Source organism: Grus americana, chromosome 1, assembly GCF_028858705.1.
Source record: "Grus americana isolate bGruAme1 chromosome 1, bGruAme1.mat, whole genome shotgun sequence".
NCBI lineage: Eukaryota > Metazoa > Chordata > Aves > Gruiformes > Gruidae > Grus > Grus americana.
The window spans coordinates 203,483,763-203,505,872 of NC_072852.1; the positions used below are offsets into that span (position 1 = coordinate 203,483,763).

Here is a 22,110-nt window from a genome sequence, read left to right on the forward strand (position 1 = left end):
AGAGCAGATTATTCCTACACTTTTTAGTACAGCACATCACTACTTTAAAATGCCCACAATGACTGTAGGTGTGCACTTTTCATTTGCCTTTTTTCAGTTCATGTTTTTATCTCATTCTGCCATTCCAGAGGCCTCTGGAGACGCCTCAGTATTTAATTTAGAAAGTACTTCTGAATGAAAATGGAGCTAGATAAATGACAAAATATATTTTACTGTACATGCTACTTCCTAGGAATGCATTGAATTAGTATGCTTTGTTGGGTTCTCCCCCAGGAGACTGATTTAGTCTAATGATAGTGCAAGGTCATTAGCACAGTATCAACATAAATTCTGCTTAACCAATGCCAGGTGGTTAACTAGTTTATGTTAATGTGTTGTGTGCATAAAACTGTGAACTCCTCTGTATGACAACGTGATCTGAAGAAAGAGTTGGGCAGCCTGAATGTATTCCCACTAATTTGGAACCAGAAGTAAATCATTCTCATTGCTGCCCCTAAGATAAGCTGAAGACTCTCATGTGTTGCCATCCAAAGCAGATCGAAAAGATTTTTTTCTTAACAAGCTGATTTATAAAATGCACTTATTTAAAAGAAACAAATTAAAATATGCTTAATGTGCTTTCTTCAATATTTACAAATCAACTTCATTTGAAAATCTGGTTGGTTATATATTGTACTCTGTTGTGTATGGGTTCTATTTTTGGTAGGATGTAAAACTACCTTCCCTGGAAAGGAACTGTAAACACAGACTACATTTTAAGATATACAAGGCCAAGTGCAAGGTCCTGCACATAGGTGAGGGCAATCTCCAATATCAATACAGGCTGGGGGATGAATGCATTGAGAGCAGCCCTGAGGAGAAGGACTTGGAGGTGCTGGTGGATGAGAAATGGGACATCAGCTGGCACTGTGCACTTGCAGCCCAGAAAGCCAGTTGTACCCTGGGCTGCATCAAAAGAAGTGTGACCAGCAGGTCAAGGGAGGTGATCCTGCCCCTCTACTCTCTGCTCTTGTGAGACCCCACCTGGAGTACTGCATCCAGCTCCGGGGTCCCCAACATAAGAAGGACATGGAGCTGTTGGAGCGAGTCCAGAGGAGGGCCACGAAGCTGATCAGAGGGCTGGAGCACCTCTCCTATGAGGACAGGCTGAGAGAGTTGGGATTGTTCAGCCTGGAGAAGAGAAGGCTCCGAGGAGACCTTATTGTGGCCTTTCAAGATATAGAGGGGGCTTATAAGAAAGCTGGAGAGAGACTTTTTACCAAGGCCTATAGTGACAGGACAAGGGGCAATGGGTTTAAACTGAAAGAGGGTAGGTTTACACTGGACATAAGGAAGAAATCTGCTACAATGAGGACAATGAGACACTGGAACAGGTTGCTGAGACAAGTTGTGAATGCCCCCTCCCTAGAAGTGTTCAAGGCCAGGTTGGATGGGGCTTTGGGCAACCTGGTCTAGCGGAGGGTGTCCCTGCCCATGGCGGGGGGGTTGGAACTAGATGGTCTTTGAGGTCCCTTCCAACCCAAACCATTCTATGATTCTATGATAGAAGCTCCAGGAGGCAGAGTTTTGAGCCGCAGAGTTTTGCATTTCTGACTCTTAGGTACTGGATTTGTCCATTTAATGGCATCTACTTACTGATTCTGAAATGACCAAAAAGGACTCGTTTTGCCATATCTGTTAAATACAGGCATGTCAAGAGGAAGTATGACAAGTTTGCTTTCCAACCACAAAGCCACACACACAGAGTATTAAGATGGTCAGCAGTGGAAAAGTGGTCCTCCATTGGGCGTTGCACATTTCTTCCTGCAAGCTAGAAATTTCCCTATTTGTAAATGGTGTTGGAAAATTCTTGAGTGGGAAAGACGAACAGAAAAAAAATGAGGCTGAGGTTTTTGGACAATCAGATTTAGTATCTCCACTGCACATGTACACCAAGACCTCAAATAGGGATGAAATTACTCATGAAGGAAAGGAAAAAAAAAAAAGTCCAGAGTCATTACTCAGCAGTTTTGAAACACTGTCGACAAGACAAGCAAGTGGTGTTCTGTAAAACTGAAGACAAAGGATGAAAGGCAAGCTGGAACTCAGGAGGACGTAACTCAGGAGGATGAGGAAAAAAATTACATAGCTAGAATGTTCAGTCCTTATAAAATCCTGAAAATATTACAATAAACTTCTGATGATACAGATGGCTGAATAGAGGACTTTGTATAGGACACATGTATGATGGCTGCTCAGAACTTCAACTCTTGGGGAGCTGAGGGGGAATCTTCAATCAACAATGGAAGACATTTGATCTCTTACATATCTCCTCAACTGAGCACCAACCACAAAACAGCAGATGACAAGAAGTTCATGTGCCATCCTTGTGGTGCCAAGACACAAGTTACTGCTCTGAGGGTTCAGGATCGAGATGCATTTCAGTCTTTATAACATTGCTCAGATGGTATGTTCTAAGTTGTTCACAAGATAATAATTTACAGAATTTGAGAGTGTTCCCATGCTGAAAATGTGCTGGAGAAGGAAGATGCTTCCTGTCCCAGAGGAGAGAACACAGAGTAGTCCAGAGGGAATGTTGGGCAGAATAACACACAGAGGAACATATACCATACTGTTCTCTGTCTTACTAAAACTGGATGCTTTATTTCTTAAGTAATATCTACAATGTGCAGACAGAAAACATGAATTATCATGAGAAATTTCAGTCTGAAACCTCTGATCCTAGAGATCTCAGGCTACCAGTAATAAAACATTCCTAAAATTTCTCTAAAATTCTAGGTGACAGTTTTCTAATTTGAATATATTACATCCAAGACAAACAAAATCTGACCTCATTTTGATAGGTGCAAGGGAACTGGTCACAGAAATAACAACAGTGGTTAAGTAGAAGTTACTGTGGCTTGAGGACAACCGTTTTGCAAAGTCCAGAGCAGTGGGTTTAGATTACTTGTATACAAATATTTTGAAAGACCAAGCAGAGGATCCTGATAAACCATTACTGTTCATACACACTACAAGATCCAGAGGGAAAAAAACCCACAAATCTTAAAAAATAGTGATTAATCACTTGAATTACTTAACATTGATGGTGGGGGATTCTTTGTCTCAAGATACTGTGAAACTGAGTTCCCTCCTATTTTAAAACCATGTTTTGATCTTTTTTTCTAAAAGATACCATGCTAACTCTTGAAAAATCAAAGCAGGAGGTCATACAGCAAAACGCTTTGGCTTATTTATGCAAGAAGTCAACTGCATCACGTTGGAAATGTCTCTTCTATCCTTTAAATCTATGAACATGGGAACTGGGATACAGAAGAAATGTAGTCTTTTTGAAGGTATTATTTTCTTATTAAGAAAAACTGATGAGAAAGCATAACCCATTATTTTTAAACCTGAATTTAAATCTAAATGCTTGTTCTACTGATACCAATGAGGGGAAAAAAGATCTTTCTTAACCTCAGGAGGGCAACATTTCTTCTTTCATTGTGGTTTATACTCATCTTTTGAAAGCATGACTCTGTATATTGCATGCACTCTATATGTCAATTGGCCCCGTCACTAAGTACTGGTGGGAGAGTCTGAGTGATACAGTAGTTTCTCAAAATGTAATAAACGAACATATTCCACTTGGGACATCCTTTTTCTCTCCCTCCCTATGTGCATGTCAGTGGTGCAATATATGTCTCTAACACTTGCAGTGGAGAACTAGCAAAAGCCATTTAAGAGCTAGGAAGGGAAACAGGTGTACACTGAAAGGAAGAAGGGCACAGCATCCTGTAGCAGTGCAGACACCAGAGGGAAAACCAAGAGATGGGATAAATCAAAGCTGCCTGCAGCTGTTCTCAATGGGCCAGACAAGCGACCATGCACAGCTGGCTGCTGGAGGAGGACGAACAGCAGCACCAGTTGCAGGTCTGTGGCCCAGATCTAATGTTCAGAGTGCTTTTACATGAGTTTCCATGAATCAGTGCCAAGTTTGTAGCGATACCAGGCAGCAGTGCTTGGGCTTGTGTTTGATATTCTCAGCACGTGAAGTGATCAGTTTCACGTGGGATTTTCTTTGTGTGTTGTTGATCTGCTGCCTGTAGCTCAGGTAGTAAATCTGGGCCATGGATCACTGTGCTGCACTTCTCTTCCTGGTGTCTCGGTGCCTGTGGGGTATTGTGATTATCTGCCCCTATTTTCTAATGCCAGACATATAATGGCTTTGGTCTACCTTTTCCTTGCATTCCTTTGGTCTGCCATCACGGTTACATTTATTTACTTAAGACACACATCTTAGGAATTGTGAGATGTTTCCCTATCCTACTCTATGTACCTTTGCTCATTCTCAAATCATTCACAGATTATAAACTGGGGGATGGGGCCATTGCCATCACTTGCCTGCCCTCATGTATAACAGAAATCACAGTGCTGCCCTGAATTAATCCCTGGAGGTACATTTTTTTTTAGTTGTCATTTTCCAGTAAGCTGCAGAAACACTTAGAAATTTCATCTGTGGCTTGTAGTAGGGTATACATGAACATGCTTTTCTCTGTCACCTTTACAGACCTTTTAGAAGTGATCAATAGACCCCCACAAGTTCCTAAGTACAGCTTGAAACCACGTGACTGGTTTTAGGAAAACATCAAATCTTGCCTTTCAAATTTTCAGTGATGAAGAATATACAACTTTGATAATTCCATGGCTTTCCACGCTGAAAAGTATGCCTTTTATTTCTAATCTTAATTTCTCTATCTGCAACTTTCACCTTGATATGTCATCGTCCACTAGACAGAATAGCCTTCTAGAATCAATATCCTCCCTCCGGGAGGTAGATGTGACCCCGCTGATTTTCTCCTTGACAAGATAAATGGCTCGTGATTTTTTAAGCTTTTACCTGAATGGCATGGTTCTCAGCCTCTAACCAATCCTGTGGTTTTCCTCTTAGTGTTTTTCACTTTATCATGGTCCTTTTTCAGACTATATTCAGAGGAACTTGATGCAGCAGTCTAATAATAACAGAAGAAAGCATAATGCCCTGCTCTAATTGATATTCCCCTCTTTATATAAATACCCAAGGATCCCAATGATAATGCACAAAGATCCCAATGATAATGCACAAAGATCTTGGGTGTTGCTACTTAATCACCATATTTCCAATGTTCTAAGCACACATCTGTGCTCCATGGACAACCTGTTTGATACTGGAGTATCTCCCGGCTGGCAAATGATAAAAGAGAGGGCTACAGCCCATTGACTTCCTTGATAATCCATCCCCATATTTTTTTCTGCATCGGTGCTTTCTAGGATGAACTACTTTATCTAGTAACTATAAATATATTTTTTCCCTATGCTCTCTCCATAGTCAGTGGAGAGAAACTGGACCTTCCAGAAAACAATTTATCCCATCCCAGCACAACTGCCTAAAACCGCTGGGCTAGAGTGCCCTCTGATGGGTGTCCAGTTGTCTCCGTGAGCAATGACAACCTATGTGGCTGGCTTACACCAGGCACTTTCAGAAGACTAAAATGAGGTGAGATGGTTGCCACAGGCACTGGGTAGTGCTGCCATTGGCTATTTTAAAGCATAAGCTATGCCAGGGCTCAGGTTTACAGTCCTACCCAGTATCTACACACCTATCTCCATACAAGACCATCACTATAAATCAGCCTATTACTCCCCCAAGGTTTTTGTCATCTGCAAATGTCATGAGTAATGACTGCATTTTTCCCAGGTCGTTGCTGGAAATGCAAATGAATGCAGAAACAAAAATTAGCCTAAGTGGGGCTCTCTCACAAAGAATCCATTTAATAATGTTTCCCTTTTTATCAAACATTTTTAAACCTGTCATTTAACGAGTTTTGAAAACATTTAGTATGCATGACTTTAATTTCATATGATTTAAATTGTGTGGTACCAAGTCAAATGCCTTATGAAGGCTGTAATTTGATGCTGTTCTGTTCGTCAACCAGATTTCCAAGTTAGCATGGTAAGATTTTCCAGGTTGATTAGCATTAATTATATATTTTTAATTTGTATTAATTGAGCCTTATTTTATCAGGATCTCAGTCAGGCTGACAGATTTGTAATTACCTAGGTCATCACACTTATACATCAGTATGTCCTTTTGCGCAGTAACTATGGTTTGCTGTAGGTCTTCATATAGAAATCACCTGATGCTTTCACTTATCCCAAACTCTTAGAATACAGATTAGCCAATGGACTAGAATGTTGTCCAGAAAGTGAAGATCCAGTGACCTGCTCATAAAACTGTCTGAGCAAAATCCAAACTTGTCACCCTTTCACGTAGGGTTCTAGGACACCTTATTATAAAGATACTATTTTGGTTTGTAGTGCGTTTAGTGTTTTTTAAAGTGAGTTGAGAAGCTGTAGCAACAGTCATTGAAAGGCAGGCCTTTTCTACAAAGGTCTACCAACGCATGTGAGTCTTGCTGCTCTATCACAAAATCTTTCTGTATGCCTGAACATCAAATGGAAAAATCTGGGATTTTTTTATACTGGGGCTAAAATAAATAATTGATAGAGCTAGGCCTCTGTTTGGAACCCTGCAGTAATAGTCCCTGGCTATTTTCTGACCTGAGAAAAAAGACTCATCCCTTCTGCTTCAAAAATATTTTTGGCTTTAGAACAAAGATAGCAGCATCCCATGCTTTGCACAGGGAAGAACAGAAATGTATGATAGGAGTTATACACAGTTCCTCTTGATACATATCAAAGCCATTGGTGGTGGAATTCACTTGCCTGTTTTCATCACTGTCACTGCTGTTTGGCTCAAGAGTTCTCTCGTACCTCTGCTGCAGAAACAGGAATTTCATCTTACCTGCCATAGCAGTATGTACTCTTTTTAAAAGAAAAAAAAAAAAATAATGCTGAGAAAACCTCAGTTCTGTGCCCTGGTCAGCTTGAGGAAGTTTAAATTTATACTCTGTATCAAGCCAGGGAGCACATCAGCCAAACAGCTGTGGAATGTTTTAGGTGAAAGCCTGTTCCACTCTTGTGTCCAAGCTGGACCTGCGCAGCCAGGGAGGTGTAGGGCCAGAAAGACACCACATGAGTCTAGCTCCAGACCCAGCTTGTTGTGCTGATGCATGAATTCAGATGCATGAATTTTATATGAGAAGATTTATCCGGATAGAGCTGGGTCCAGAAAGAGGAACAGCCTTGGAAACAGTGCCCTTTCTTGACTGAATTATGTAACAGCTCAGATACTGTCAAAGCACCTTTTGCCTGCCTTCTGGGTGGAAGATAATCTGTCCTTCCTTCTCTTCCTCCTCCACCACCTTAAAATGGCCACTGCACACCCCCAAGGGGAAGCAATTATGGATTCTAGCTCCCCGAGTTCAAGAGAGAACAAGGGCCTGAGCGCACAGAGAAAGGAAGGACTTCGGCGAGGGGCTGTGCTTAAGGTCAGGGTATTGACCGCTTCCTTTTATCTTAAAAGGTACCTGCACTCGGAGCAGAGCTGGGTAGCCGGGATCCTATTGATGCTTTCTGCCAGTACCTTGTAATGTAATTGGAAATATGCAGACACATTGACTGTCTGAACAGAGACATCTTCAGAGCTCCCCCTACCTTCATTTGCTGTATGTCCTCTATTTGACTTTCTGCTTCTGTTAGGATGATTGGATTGGCCACCTTCCCTCTGTTTGCCCAGTTTCTCCCCTGAAATGGGCACCTAAAATGTAGGCACATCTGCTCACAAATGAAGCGCTGTTGGAGCCTTTCTATTATCTACCACATGGGAGCAGGATTAGGTTCACTGTCAGTTTTGGGGAACATGAAAGGGATAAAGAACCATGAATTATGCATAACAGAATTGCACCCTACTGGTTCCTTAAGACATACAAGATGTTTCAGTCCCATTGTCATCCTAACATGCTCTTGGAGAAAATGTTTCCTACAGCCAGACGCAGTTCTCTGAGTGTAGCAGGACTCACCCGATGTTCTTGATACAGCACCGTATGGACATTCTTCTCCTAGTGAGGTGCTGTTTCATCTTGTTAAAGGTCTGGTAGCATTTTACAAGTTGTTTGACTGGCTAAGACTGTATGAAATCCCTTAAGAAATAAACTGAGTAGGTAAGGATTTATTACAGAATTGTTAAAACTTGATTGTTTTTTCCATGCCTTCACTTGATTATTTTCATTGCAGCTAATGGAAGGAAAAGGAGTATTAAAACAGCAATCTGATCACAATCCTCACATACCTTTGGTTTAGACCTAAACTCTTCCAGGCAGTAATACAATCTTTTAATATCAGACTCAATTTAATGAGGGTCTAAATTAGTAGGAAGTAACTTTTTATGAAAAGCTTTGGACAGTGCTTGGCAAGACAGAAGAGTCCATATATTTTTCCCAGGAACAACGGCGGGTTTTCTTCAGCCAAAGTGTTTTTGCCATTTATTCCACTAAGTCTTCTCACCCGCCCTGGTGCAACTCAGTGATTTGAGTCATTCCAGCCCAAGGGATAACATTTACGTGGCCACAGCGGGCCCGGGGGTGACGGGACACTTGCGTGCACGGCCTCTTTGCCGGCGGGGAGCCCCTGGCACACGGCTCCCAAAAGGCCCACCCGCCGGGAGCCCCGCGGTCCCCGCAGGGCAGGTTGACGCCGCACCGGGGCCAGCCCCCCTCGCACCACCCCTCCTGCCACTTTCTGCCCGGGCTGGAGACGGCGCGGCCGGTAGCCCAGGGAGGGCCCGGGCACCGCTCCCGCCCGCCTCCCTCCCTGCCCCCGGGCCGCCCCTTTCCCGCGGGCCGCCTCTCCCCCCCCCCGGCCCCCGCCGCGGAGCGCGGGGCGCTCCCGCCGCTCCAGACCCCAGCGGCGGCTCCTGCCGAGCGGAGCGGAGCGGCGCGGCGCGGGGGCGGTGCGAGGCGGCGGGCGCAGCCCGGCAGCGGCCGCAGGGGAGCGCGGCTGCGGCAGCCCCTCTCCTGCGACGTGGGGCACGGCGCTGCCGGCCGAGGGGAGGGGGCGGCGGTCCCGGCCCGGGGATTTCTCACCTTGGCCGAGTTCAGCCGGCCCCAGAAACGCCGCAGAAAGTTCAGCGTGCAGGAAGTTGGGGGGCAGCTCGGAGAGTAACTCGGCAGCTGTGTCTGCTGTTTCGGGTGGTGTGGTTTTTTGTTTTGGGTTTTTGTGAGTGATTTTTTTTTTTCCCTCCACACAACTCCCCCAAACACACAAACAGCCCGCAACAACAACAAACAAAAAGTCCGGGAAGGGGGAGAGAACACGAGAGAGGGAAGCACCGTTGGTGGGGAGAGCCGGGTTTCTTTGCAGAGACACGGTCCCGTTCACAGCGGATCCCAATGCAACTGCTCATCCTCCTCCTCCTCTACGCTGTCGTCTGTGCGAACTTTTGCAGCCGTCAGGGCACCACTGCCCCTGCCCAGAGCGGATCTATAAAAGCCTTGCGGTCTTCGAATATCAGGCGAGATGGTAAGTGTCCCTCTGCCTTCTTTATTCCCAAGGGCTGTAGTAGCAGAGCAAGCGCCGAGCGCGGAGCGTGCTCCGAGGGCTGCCGTCCCCCCTTCCCCGGGAGCGGGGGCCGCGTCCCCAGCGACCGGCAGGGTCTGTCCGGGCGGGGGTCTCGTCCCAGGGAGACCGGCGGGGTCAGCCGGGGCGCGGGGGCCAGCCCTCGGAGGCCGGCAGGGGTCGGCCCGGGAGCGTGTGGCCAGGTGGCAGGAGGGAGGTGTGGGCTGAGGGGGCGGCTCTGCCCGGCGGCTGCTCCTCCGGGCGGTCCCAAACTTCTCAGGGCAACTTCGAGGAGGTTTCCTGGGAGGCCCCAGCGGTGCCAGCGGAGACCCCAGCGTCCGCTCCGGGCTGCGGGCGGCACCTCACCCCTGACAACGCGGGGTGCCCGGTCCCCGCTGCCGCGGACGGCCCCGCCCGGCGCCCCTCGGCACCCGCGGGCCCTGTCCTCTCTGGGTTCCTTTGATGTGCCGTCCCCGGGGACTGTCCGGGGAGGGCGGCGAGTTTATGGCGGCTCCGGGCTGAGCAGGGCCGCTGCGGGTACATTCCGGGGTGGTGTGCGGCGGGCGGCGGCCGTTGGGCCTCAGGGCGGGGCGCCGCCGTCGCCTCAGGGTGCTTGGCGGCAGCGCGGCACCTCGGCCGGCCCCGCGGCGGCCCTTCGGCGCTTTCGGCTCCTGTAATAGCTCTCGGGGTACCGTTCTTCTGGTGGAGGGCCGCCTTGGCGAGAGGGTCTGCTCCCAGGGCTGGGTGTTCACCCGGATCCGCTGGGCGATGCCCCACGAGGACTAGCCTTGTCCCTTGTGCCCACCACACCGTTGGCACGAGTAGGGTGCCCAGTAACGGTGAGCACCAAGGAGGGCGGCTGCGGGCCTTTGGGCACTGCCCGCCGGGTAGGAAGGGTGGTTTCGGTCTTCGTGTTTGAACTGTGGAGCGTTTCCCGCTGCGAGCCGCCAGCAGAGGATATCTTCGACAGCTGAAGTGCTGTCGAGGCTCTGCAGCGCAGCTGCGTGGGATGCAAGTGCAAGTAGAGTGGCCAGCGTGGCCATGTGCTGTGGCCCCACGGTGAAAGAATGTGGAGGCTGCATAAGAATAGCACCACTGAAATTCACCTTTGGAATCCACTTGTTTGTGATTAAAGATAATCGAGTCTTTGGGTTTCGGAAGGGCGATCAGCCTCTGGTTGGGGAGCAGCTGTGTGTTCCAACTTCCTGCAGGAGTACCTGCCTTTGCGCGTTGCAGTGTACCTTCTTGCAGAGCGAAATGCAAGATGTTCTCCCTGAAAATGAACAGAGTTAAGTTCAGTCTGCAAGTTAACGTCTTCCAGTTGCCAGAAGTTATATATTTTATAAACCCTTTTCAAAAAGCCAGTCGCTTGAGCCATTTCCAAGATTGTACTCTGTATTTGCCAGTGTTTATTTTTCAGCATGTATGCAATGTGTGTGATGGGTATACAGTTGATCTAGGAGGATGTTTTTGTTTCAGCTTTAGAGCTATATTGAACTTAATAATCTTCTGTATGCCTTTCCTAGTCACTGAAGGCAGGCATAGAGAAGGTGAAGAGTCTTTTTCTTAGAATTGAGATAGCGAGTGTGGAAACCAGACAGAATTGCAGTTCTTTCTGTCTCAGAAGTCAAATTTTATCTAATAAAAAATGTGTTTGTAATAAAAGCATACATCCATCATTTCTGTTTCATCCTTTAAAACTATTGTGTATTTTACCAAGCTTCATGACTTGTTAGCCTGCCATTTTAAACTTCAATGAAGAACTGAGACCATCTCTGAACTAAGCTAAGCAAGCTTCCTTCCAAGTCAAACTCCAAACAAGCTTTTTTTGTGGAAAACTGCAGTGATTTACTTAGAACTTCAAAATGTGTTTTACTCTCATCTTCCCTGTAGAGTCAGTGAAGAAACCAGTAACCTCTAATATAAAAAAAGTTTTCAGCTTACTGGCGGTGTGACGGGTGTTTTACTCTGCAGAAGAAGCTTCCAGTGATGAAATTGCTTCTTGGAGTGATGAAGAGAACAAGCCTATGTGAAATGATCAGTTAATCGCTCTTTTCCCAGTTGCGATCATTTAACCTTGTGATTCAGCTTTGTACCTTTAAAATTACCTTCCACAACTTGTGGTGGCTGAGCTTCCTGGGTACCGGGATGGGCTGATACTGGGGCTGTTTGACAGCGGCAGACCTATATGAAATTCCGTGCTACCTTTGGCCCTCCCTGGGCCATATGCTAGTCAGGCTTCAGCCTACAGCCACCATGAAGTGCACCCATGTCGAAGTCAGGCACCTCTGCGGTCCTTTAGTGGATGTTACCTTGAGGAGGTTATCTTTACTGAGGAGGTTACACACCTTTAGGGAGACAAAATGCAGACCCCTAGCACACTGCAGCTTTGCTGTGTCTTTGTGTGTGGGAATCCTCTTGCTTTTTCTCTGCAAAGGACGGTGTGTTCTGGCATGGCCGGTGGAGCTGGGCATCAGGTCACGACATCTAAAGCAGATCAGCTGCTGACAGGCCTGATTTTGCTGAAATGTACCAAACTGTTGCTTGAGTTTGTTGACTAAAGGTCTGTATTTGTGCAGCCAAAGGTTATGAGCCATATTCCAAATGTTGCATGTGTGTGACGAGCTCACAAGCAAAGTGTTTAGACCATAGTTGGCTGTAGGCCACTAAAAGTATTTTATAATTTTCAGTGGTGATTGTGCCTTGTTTTGCTCTGAAGCACTGATACAGAATAGCATTAAAGACACATGGGTTGCATTGCTGAGTGAGGCAGACAGTATTTTTTGTTTTCTAAATATTTGTAGACATGAGAATACGGAACAGGATCTAAGAGCACACAATGCACTGGGGGTAATATGTTCCAGCAGTCTCTTTCAAAATGCACAGCAGGGGTAAAAACTAATTTAATATTATGCCCTGGGTTGATGATGATGATTATTATGTTGTGGAATTAAGAGAGATACTGAAGAGGAAACAAGGTCTGTTCAGCTCTTTAAAAAAATATTGTATCTTGGCAAGTCCAAGACCACCTGCACATTTTATTAAAAAAGAAAACAATCCTTTGGATTCCAGTTTTCTGTTACCTCCAAGCAGGATAAACTAGTGATACTGCATACACAGAGCTTTAATATGGAGGCTTAGTCTTGCTTCTGGCCAAAACAAACCTTTGCACTGTACGCGATTCCAGGTTGTCTCTTCTTTTAGGCTAAAAGAGGTTGGCCTGTTTCTAATTGCTCTTACTTAAGACTGAGGTTGCCCTGGGATGAAATCTGTAGATGAAGGGCAGCACATACAAAAAAAAAAAAAGTGCTGTTTAGTGACTACCAAACCTAACGAGACTGTACTTCCTGCTGAAGATATTAGGAATATAAATAACCTGCTTACAAGACATCCTCTTGTCCTAGTGGAAGGACGGGCATTGATGATTCAGCTGTCCAGTGTAGCACTAATCAATTTTTAAAGTGTCCTAGAGATGCCAGCCACATTTATAGTACACGTAGTGGTATTTACTTAAAGTGTTTATTAATGCCATTACCTGTTAAGTCCTTTGAAGTTCATCAGAATAACACTCAGAGGGCTTCCAGGTGCTTCCATTGTTCTCTTTGCCTGTTTCCCAGTTTGCAGTATGCAGGTAATACTGCCTTATTACAAGAAGTCTGATATTTTGTTTCTGCTATTTTGGTTGTTTATATGTACTTGGAGATGAAAAGTCAAGATGAAAAGTGTTAAGTAATATTAATTTACTGTATGGTGTCTAACTGAAACATCAATTGCTCGTTCTTATCAGTTACTGAACAAACATTTGTATGAATGCTCAATCTAGGAAAGTATGCTTAGTCTGTATACTTAGACTAAGCATCACTATACATATTTTAAACATTAAAATCCAAAGTTTAAAGAAAAGGCAGGACAGAAGAAACAGCATAGTGTCAAATCATTTCAGTATGTAAACAACTGAAAGGCATGGAATCAGTATCTTCTGATGTGGATTTAAAACCATACCATCTGATGACTTGAGATAAGATTCTGGGCTCTTGTGGTTTTCCTTTGGAATAAAAAAAAAAAAGGAATTTCCAAACTTTGGCTTGCTTGTACACCAACAAAATACAAAGAAAAAATGTACTCTACCATTCTGGGGAAACGGCAACAGCTTTTGGCTCTTTGCTGGCCTGTCCAAAGGGATGTGTGCCATTAACTCTGCCCTCTCCTTCCCTGTGTTGGCTTGTGCCTAGGCACAGGGAAGAGCACTTGAAGATTTGGGCAGTATTCTCTCATCAAAGAGGTGTTAGCTGTCTGCTCTTGGGAAGAGACATAATAGAGCTTTTTTCATACCACTTTGAAATGGCTCTTGTATCACTAGTGGTATAGGAACCTCAGTTTTGGAATGCATTTATTCAGTTCTTTTATAATAGGCTTATATACATGTTTTTTTTTAAAGGACAGTGGTAACATAAAATGGTGTCAACTGGAAAATAGCTAAAATTGCTTTTATAATCTTTATTTTCATGATTGGTTTTGTAGGTTTTGTAAAAAAAAGTGTATTTCAGGGTTCACCAGATTTAAAAAAAAAAACGAAACGCCTTAGTAATTTACCTGTAGTAATGTACTTTGGTCTACAATTGTTTAACTTTGATGATGTCTCTTATCTGTATAATTAACTGTTTGGACTGAAGTATCAAAGGATATTGCATGAACATTCCAACCCTGACTCAGCAGCAAGCAGCATGGAGGAATTCTCCAAAGGAGCTTTTAAACATGTTTTATCAGGCAGATGCATATCATATAGTGGAAGTCACTTCACTTATAAACTCTCTAGCCAGTCTCCCAACACTTGTTACTTTTTTTTTTTTAAAATGTATTTGTATAAAACTTAATTAGGCCAGCTAATTCTTAAAGGGCTGGCAGAGAAAACGTGATAATTGTATTGCTTTGATTCTTAGAAACTGAACACTGCTGAAAATCCTAAAATAATGTGTTTTTTTCACTGTGATCCCACAGAGAGGTGGTGTTTTATAAAACACCCAGGAATAGGCATAAATAGGAAACTCACAGGAATCATTAGTGCAATAATATTCTTCATGTCCTTAGCTTTGAGCATCTTTATAATTCCATTGAAGTCAAGGGGCTCAGTCATACAGGATTCCGTGATAACAAAGCTCAAATAGCTTATATGTAAATGAGGCAATGTTGAGTAAAACTAACTGTATCTTATGATGAAGCAAGTACAAGTATTTGCAAAATTTATCACATATTCTGTTAAAAACCACTATGCATATGTATCATAGGCATGAACATTATGAACATGCACACACAGAATACATTATATTGTATCTTTTACATATTATCTAGTATAGGATATTACATATGCACACATATAATAAATCAGAGGACACAAGCACAGGGAAATGAGAATAAGCACACTTAATGGAATTGCTTCCAAATTAGCATTAAAATAATGGGATTTTTTTTTCAAATACTAGAAAAAACAACAAGCAAGTTCAATGTAACTTTTTTAAGTCCTAGTTGAATGATCAACTGTTACACAGATATTTGAGCCTAACTATTTGAGGTACTATTCGAGGTAATTAAGATCCTGTCTACATGATGTTGTTAGCTATGTAATTTGAGGAATTTGGGTTGAAAGCAACAGTTATGTTTAAAAATGTTTGTCAGTTTTCCAGGTTACAAGTGGAAGTTCTTAAAGTAATTTACATGTTATTAAATTTTTTAGGAAGTAAAAAGGAACTTATAGGGAAAAGGATTGTCAAAGGCAGAAATTCTTTCAACAAAATAATATACAAATTCACTACATTACATTTCTGACACTCCTTCTTTAGACTGGGTGTAAATATTACATAAAAAGAACAGATCTACAACATGTATATTATTTATACAGCAAGAAACTCCTTTGGGGAACAGTAAATTAGAAGGACAGGGAATGACTTCAGTTTCATACCTCTAATAGTAGTATGTATACAGAAGGTGCAACAGACTTTTCTATGTTTTATGCTCCAGTCTTTTCATATGGATAGTCTTGCTTGTAGTAAAATATATCTGCAACAAATTACAGACTGATCTCTTTAACAACAAATACAATATCTTACAGGACTGGCTCTGAACCTGGGAAGAGTAGGCAGCTGCCTGCAATATCAAAGTCTGAAAGACTTCAAAATGTCCAGCTCCTTGTTGCCTCTAGAGAGATAATGCTGACCTCCAGAGGTCCCTTCCAACCTCCATTGTTCTGTAATGGCACCTACTGCAGCTGACAGAGGGGTGGCGATGGGTGGAACACAGCCTGCCTGAGAAGCAGTGGTGGCCTTCCCCGTCTCTTCCGTCCTGCTCTCCCTCTGTCTCACTCTCACTCCTTTTCCCACGCACAGCGGTACCAGGAACATGAAGTCTGGTTCTCCCACAGCTCTGGGCCCAGCTGTGTCCCTTCTCCTTGCTTTCCTCCTCCGTTCCTTTTGTAGCAACATTCAGTTTTGCCTACGCAGCTGAGAAACCTTGAGGTAGCTCTCAATGTTCATAGCGTGTTGCCAACCCCAGAGAAGGGCTGTCTCCCCCTGCCTGCTCTGGCTTTTGTGGACCTGCAGGGATTTGGCACTAGGATATCAAATGACTCCTAAGGAATACCATGAAGGCTCTGTGTTGGCATTGTCTGTACTAAGAATTTGCCCACTAATACAGGAAAATTTAGTAGTACTCCTTTTAGTTAGTTGATTCAAGCTGTATTCAAGAATTGCCTCCAAAAATCCTGCTATTACATTTATGAGGTTGATTACGTTATACCACATTTCGGATAAAAGAGGCCACTTGTATCACTGCTTCTGGTGAGGATCTCTTGGCTAAAATACTGGATTGTGTTAGGTTACTTGGCAGTTTGTTTCAAATCAATCTCCTGTTTACAAAGCTAAGGAAATGTCCTGTTTACAGTGTCAAACTGGCTAGATTTTCTTTTGGGAGCTTGGGTTTGGCTCTAATATTTTTGGTAGTGAATAAATCCTACATGATCTCAAGCTTCCTATTGTACTTCAGTAATCTTCAGTTTCGTGCTTCCTTTTTGATCTGTGTCCCACGCTGTGAAGGCCAACATCCCATGTTTCTGCTTTGGCAGTCAGAGCTCTGCATGTTTGGAGATGGTGCAGAAGGACACACTTTTACCTTCTGTACAAACTCCCTGCCAACGTATTTTAGCCCTGCTGTGCATTGGGACTTGATGATGTTAGACTCTGTAAAAATATTTATTGAACACTAGGTCCCTGAAAAACTTGAAAAATAGCCATCTTGACCTTTGTTGCACTGAAATCAACGACAAAACTTCAATCAGCTTTTACTACAGCGGGGTCTGGCTCACAGTTTATTAATACACCATAAATGAAAATGCTTAGGAATTCAGTGATGAGTTTGTTAGAGAATCTTAGAATCATAGAATCGTTTAGGTTGGAAAAGATCATCAGGTCCAACTGTTAACCTAACATGGCCAAGTCCACCACTAATCCATGTCCCTAAGCACCACATCTACACGACTTTTAAATACCTCCAGGGATGACTCCACCACTTCCCTGGGCAGCCTGTTCCAATGATTGACAACTCTTTTGGTGAAGAAATTTTTCCTAATATCCTCCCCTGGTACAACTTGAGGCCATTTCCTCTTGTCCTTTTGCTTGTTACTTGGGAGAAGAGACCAACACCCACCTGGCTACAGCTTCCTTTCAGGTAGTTGTAGAGAGCGATAAGGTCTCCCCTCAGCCTCCTTTTCTCCAGGCTAAACAACCCCAGTTCCCTTAGCTGCTCCTCATAAGACTTGTGCTCTTCACCAGCTTTGTTGCCCTTCTTTGGACACGCTCCAGCACCTCAATGTCCTTCCTGTAGTGAGGGGCCTATGTAGGTAAGCTTTACAATACTCACAGTTAAGATATTCAATTAGTGTCCATGCACAGGATATGCTACAAGAGACTTAAGCTGCGGTACATTTCTAAATAAGACTGTAAGGAAACCTGTCAGTATTTTTCAGTGTCTTGCATTGTTTCTGTTTGGTTTTTTTTAGTTTTAAAGAGGTTTTTAAGAGTTCCAAGTGTAATTTGCGTGGGTTTTTGTTATTGTTTCTTTTTTGGATCAGTTGCAGAAGATTTTTCTCATAGTTGAATGTATTTCTAATCTGATATGACTCACAATAAAAGTGGATTGAGGATAAAGCAGAGACCCAGACTGGTTAGACAGAAGGAATAAAAATAGGTACACAGAATGTTGATTACAAGAAGTACTGTGAAATTTGGAAACCCTTTACGTACCGTTGTGCCCTTAGTTTTTCAGCCAGAACTTTGCTTGAAAGATAAATCCTTTGCTTTAGCAAACCAGTGACAGCCGCGTTGCATGAAAAACGCAAGTAGGTGGTAATAATGCCTTTAGATTCTTTGTGGAAATGAACCAACACAGCTTCTTAATGATGATGTCTCAGCAGGGATAAACACTGATAGGAATGATTTCACTAACGCATCCAGATGTCAGTAAAAGGGTTTAAGACCTCATCACAGAAGCCTACAGAGAATTTGCTGCTTTGAAATCCATAGAAAGCCCCAAAGTCACAGTACTGTTTCTGTTCCCGGATCAGACCGTAGGCCTGTTCCCTTGCTGCTGTAAGTCACCTTCACGTTGCTGTGTTAGGTTGCTGAATGTTTGGAAGTCAGCACAGGGGGATGCTGGTTTGCTTCACTGCTGTCCACACGGTGTGACCTGGGGCTCCCAAACCCCCATGCCTGCATGTATCACTGCTGTTCTGGTGGGGTGGCTCTGTATTGTGAGAAGGGGAAGGATATTCTTTGCTCCTTCCATCCTCATAATGGGAGAGAACAGTTCTTTGCCTGGATAGACTTGGTTTTATTTTTGTTTGTAATTAATGCTTGTCACCCAGGAGAGCTTAATGACATGGTATGCATTTCTCACCAATTCCCATGATTCATTAGATCCTGGAAAGTGGGAGCCAAAGTAAATCTCTTCTAAGCAAGAGATAAAATTCTTGCATCATATAGTAGCAATCTGGCTGCTCCTAGTATATATGTGATCTGCTTTTACATAATCACCACCTCTAAAGTCAATTCTTTGACAGTGCACACTGTGTTTACTGCACAGCGCACTCCACGTGTCTTGAGTGGTGCCTCTGAGAAATGGACGCAGCAACAACCTCACCCTTGAGTGATGCCAAGGTGTCTTGGGTCTGTCCTTGGACCTGCACGGCAGAGCCAGGTTCTGGTGTTACCTCCCCATACACATGGCCTGTCTCCCAACAGACTTCAAGAAATGAGCAATTCCCTTGGCCACATGACAACGTGGAAACAAGCATCACTGCAGAAAAGAAGCTTGTTTGCACCGCACAGGAATCTCGTGCCATCTGAGGACTGATCCTGGACCTGCGTCGTTCCCATGGTGGCAAGCAGAGGAGGATGGGAACTGGAGCAGCATGGCTGTTCAGCGTGCTCTTCCCCCAGTTCCCTAACCGGTCACAGCACACGTAGTAGGCCTTCACTGGGAAGTGTTCATGCATTTGATGACGTTTTTCTGCAGATAGTAGCGCTATATGGTAATACCTTCTCTTTCACTGTCGAGGTGGAGCCTCGGCAGCTTGGAGGCACAGAAGTGCCACTCACAGCCATCGTTACATGTGGACAAAGACCGGAGATCCTTCCCAGGGTGCAGCCATCCTTAAAATGCTGTGGCCTTGCTGCTGTGCTGTCCCACCTCCTGTCCACTTTCCTGCTCAGAGCTGCCACCGTTTTTGCAGGCTCAGAGCTGTTGGACATACTGAGGTAAAATAATGCCATGTGGACAGCTGGTTTTGGGGAACAGAGAATCATACAGAACAACAGTGTGATGTCCTGAATAAAAATCAAATAGCTTGGCTCTCGCATGCTTTCCTGAAAATAAGTCCTGTGGCGTGGGCGTTAAGTAGCAGTGTTCCCTCCAAAGAAACCCCAGAACAACACAGGGAAAGCTATTATTCTGGGTTTGTTTCTCTGCGTGTTCCTTGCATTGGGTTTCATCTAGTACCTGAGGAAATAGAGGAAGGCCATGAAGAAGAAATCATAATGACTTGATATGTCAATTCAGTTTATTTTTTTGAAGAATGACTTTAAAGGCTTTTTTATCAATACGTGCAGGATATTTTTCAAGGCTTGCAGGTCCTGCCTTTTATTTTTGTGCAAGGATCTTGTCTCAGGATTTCTCTCTGCAGCTTTACATGACAATGCCGTTTCCTGATGCTACTGCTATTTTTTGTGCCATTACCAACTAACTCTTGCAGGACCTAAAGTCAAGGCTTGTCAGGCAGATTGCTTTTCAGCCTACCTTAGGTAAGCCATTAGTCAAAATAGTGACTGAAGAAAAAAACTGTCACCTGTTTTTCTTATCAGAACAGAGACAGAACGTATTTCTATATATGCTTTTGCAATTAAGTGATTGCACATTTAAGTACACATCATTGTAGTTTTGACAATCTATTTCTAGCACTTCATTTTCAAAAAGGCCTTCAAAGATGATTGGCCAAACCAGAACAGAAATACCCAAATGCCACCTAACACAGCTTCTGCTTCCCTTCTGTTCTCACAGGTAGGAGACATCCATTTCCTTTGCTTATTTATTATAAATCAGTATTGTCGATTTTTTATTTTTACTTCACATTTACTGTGGCTAACACAAAGCCTATACTTAAGAGAGAAACCAGCATGAACTTCACAATATTATCCTTACTTCATTGGCTTGATGTTCTTGCCAGTTTAAAATTTCTTAAAATTACCAGAGAAAATAGAGGATCTGATGCCAGCACGTGAATCGAGGCAGTTCTGTAAATTGGATTTGACAGAGGTTCCTACCCATGCAGCAGCAGCTGGCACAGCTTTTCAGAGAGCATGAGTGGGACTGCTGAGAGAAACCCAGGGAGCTCCCACTAGGGACGTAGCTGAACTTCTATAAGAAAGCTACATGCCACATCCAAGATACAGTGTGCTTGCTTATGATGCATACTGATAAAGAGTTCATACCCATAATGGTTGCTGAATGATTTCACATGGAATGTCCATTTTTTTTTTCTGCACATATGCACCTTCTCTGTTAAAAAGTTGGTAAATTTTGACTTTTTGATGCTGACATGTGAGGCCCAGAAAAACAAAGTTGAGAATTGACTGACACTACTGGAAGCTGAATATTTCTAGTACCTGTCAAATTCCCGCCTTTACTATATTGAAAACAAAGAACTGTCCTACAAACCTTTTGCGAAATATTTGCTCTTATAATAAGGCAAAGGAAAGGAACCCAAGAAAAAAAAGGAAGAAAAAAAGATTTTAGCAACGGAGATATTTTCATTTCAGTTCTTGCCAGGACAAAAAAAGAAATATTTCCAGATACTAAACATGTGGGATTAAGCTGAAACATATTTTTTAAATGGAATTCAAAGTCATATTAGGTACAAACTGGAATTGACTGCACAGGTTTGTTAAATGTACAAAATAAAGAAAACCAAAGAACTAAAAATGTTGTATTTCTTTTTGTTAGATTCCTTGTTGGGCCAGACATAGCAGGACTAAAGGGTAAAATCATGCTGCAAGTTGAGCATGGGCATCACCAGCCCTGTACTGAGTGTCAGAGGGAAGATGGGGAAGGACCCACAGCCCTGCCTCGGTTTCCCACTTAACCTTCCCCTCGGGTGTACAAACACAGGGCAATGGAAAGGGTGTCGTTGTAAATAATGACTAAGGCAGAGAGGTGGAAGAAGCTGGATAGTGTGCTAAAGCTACTCCCTGCTGAAGTACCTGCTCCGTGTCTTGCTGATGAAGGTGGAAGAGTATCCCCTTGTTTCAGTGTGTGCTGGACGGGGATCCCTCCTGCCTCCTCCCCTCTGCCCAAGGAACTGAAGCCACAGCTTAGCCCTGTGCCAGCGAACAGTCTGATATATTGCGAAATGCCACTTTTTGCAGTTCCTCCATGTGGTACTGCAGCTTTTGCTAAGAAAAAATGATGATGTACTCAGTCTCTGTATTCCTCACTGAGCCGCATGGGAGAGCCAGTCCATGTGCACCTCATGTGAGGCATATATATCTTTTGTGTCCTTTTGTGTCCACGTGTACCATTTTCACTTCCCACAGAAGATGGACGGTGGGTGTAGATCCTGTCCTCACCAAACTGCCAAGACTGGGAATAATGCAGTTTTAAATAGTACGTGATTGTGCTCAATTTGTACAAAAGTAATTTACTGTAATTGTGACCTTATTAAGGTAGTGTGATTTCAGCTGCAGTTCACCTCTTACTAATGACTGGTAAATAAAATGCTAATCTATTTTACAGCTTTTGTGTTGCAAAAGTTCAGGTATTCAGATGACTTAATTAGCACTTAATTTCCACACTACACTGAATAGTTGCTCTAATCTGACAATTTTTAGACATCTTTGCTGAGAGGAGTCAAACCATAATGCAGCTGTTAGTGCCACTGCAGTTTGAGTGACGATAATAACTGGTATTCTTACATTTATACTCTACAGATCCATATTTGACTTTTAGTAGAGAAGAGAAGGAATAAAACTGGTTAAATTATGTATAAAACAAGTATGCCTTTTGTCCCTTTTGGTTGGCAGAAGAGAAAGGAATATT

General features: G+C 43.5%; 1 protein-coding gene across 6 annotated transcripts in view; it reads left to right on the top strand.

Annotated features, from left to right (window-relative positions):
- The first annotated feature begins 8,688 nt into the window (after positions 1-8,688).
- PDGFD (platelet derived growth factor D) overlaps positions 8,689-22,110 on the top strand; it is a 144,283-nt gene continuing 130,861 nt past the window's right edge. For 2 of the 6 annotated variants that reach the window (XM_054848580.1, XM_054848620.1), the window contains exon 1: positions 8,694-9,438. In XM_054848580.1, coding sequence (XP_054704555.1) covers positions 9,309-9,438 — 130 coding nt within the window. In that variant the 5' untranslated portion in view covers positions 8,694-9,308. Of the gene's footprint in view, positions 9,439-22,110 lie in introns of all 6 variants that reach the window. The other 4 variants (XM_054848590.1, XM_054848610.1, XM_054848629.1 and 1 more) reach the window with 4 other exon arrangements.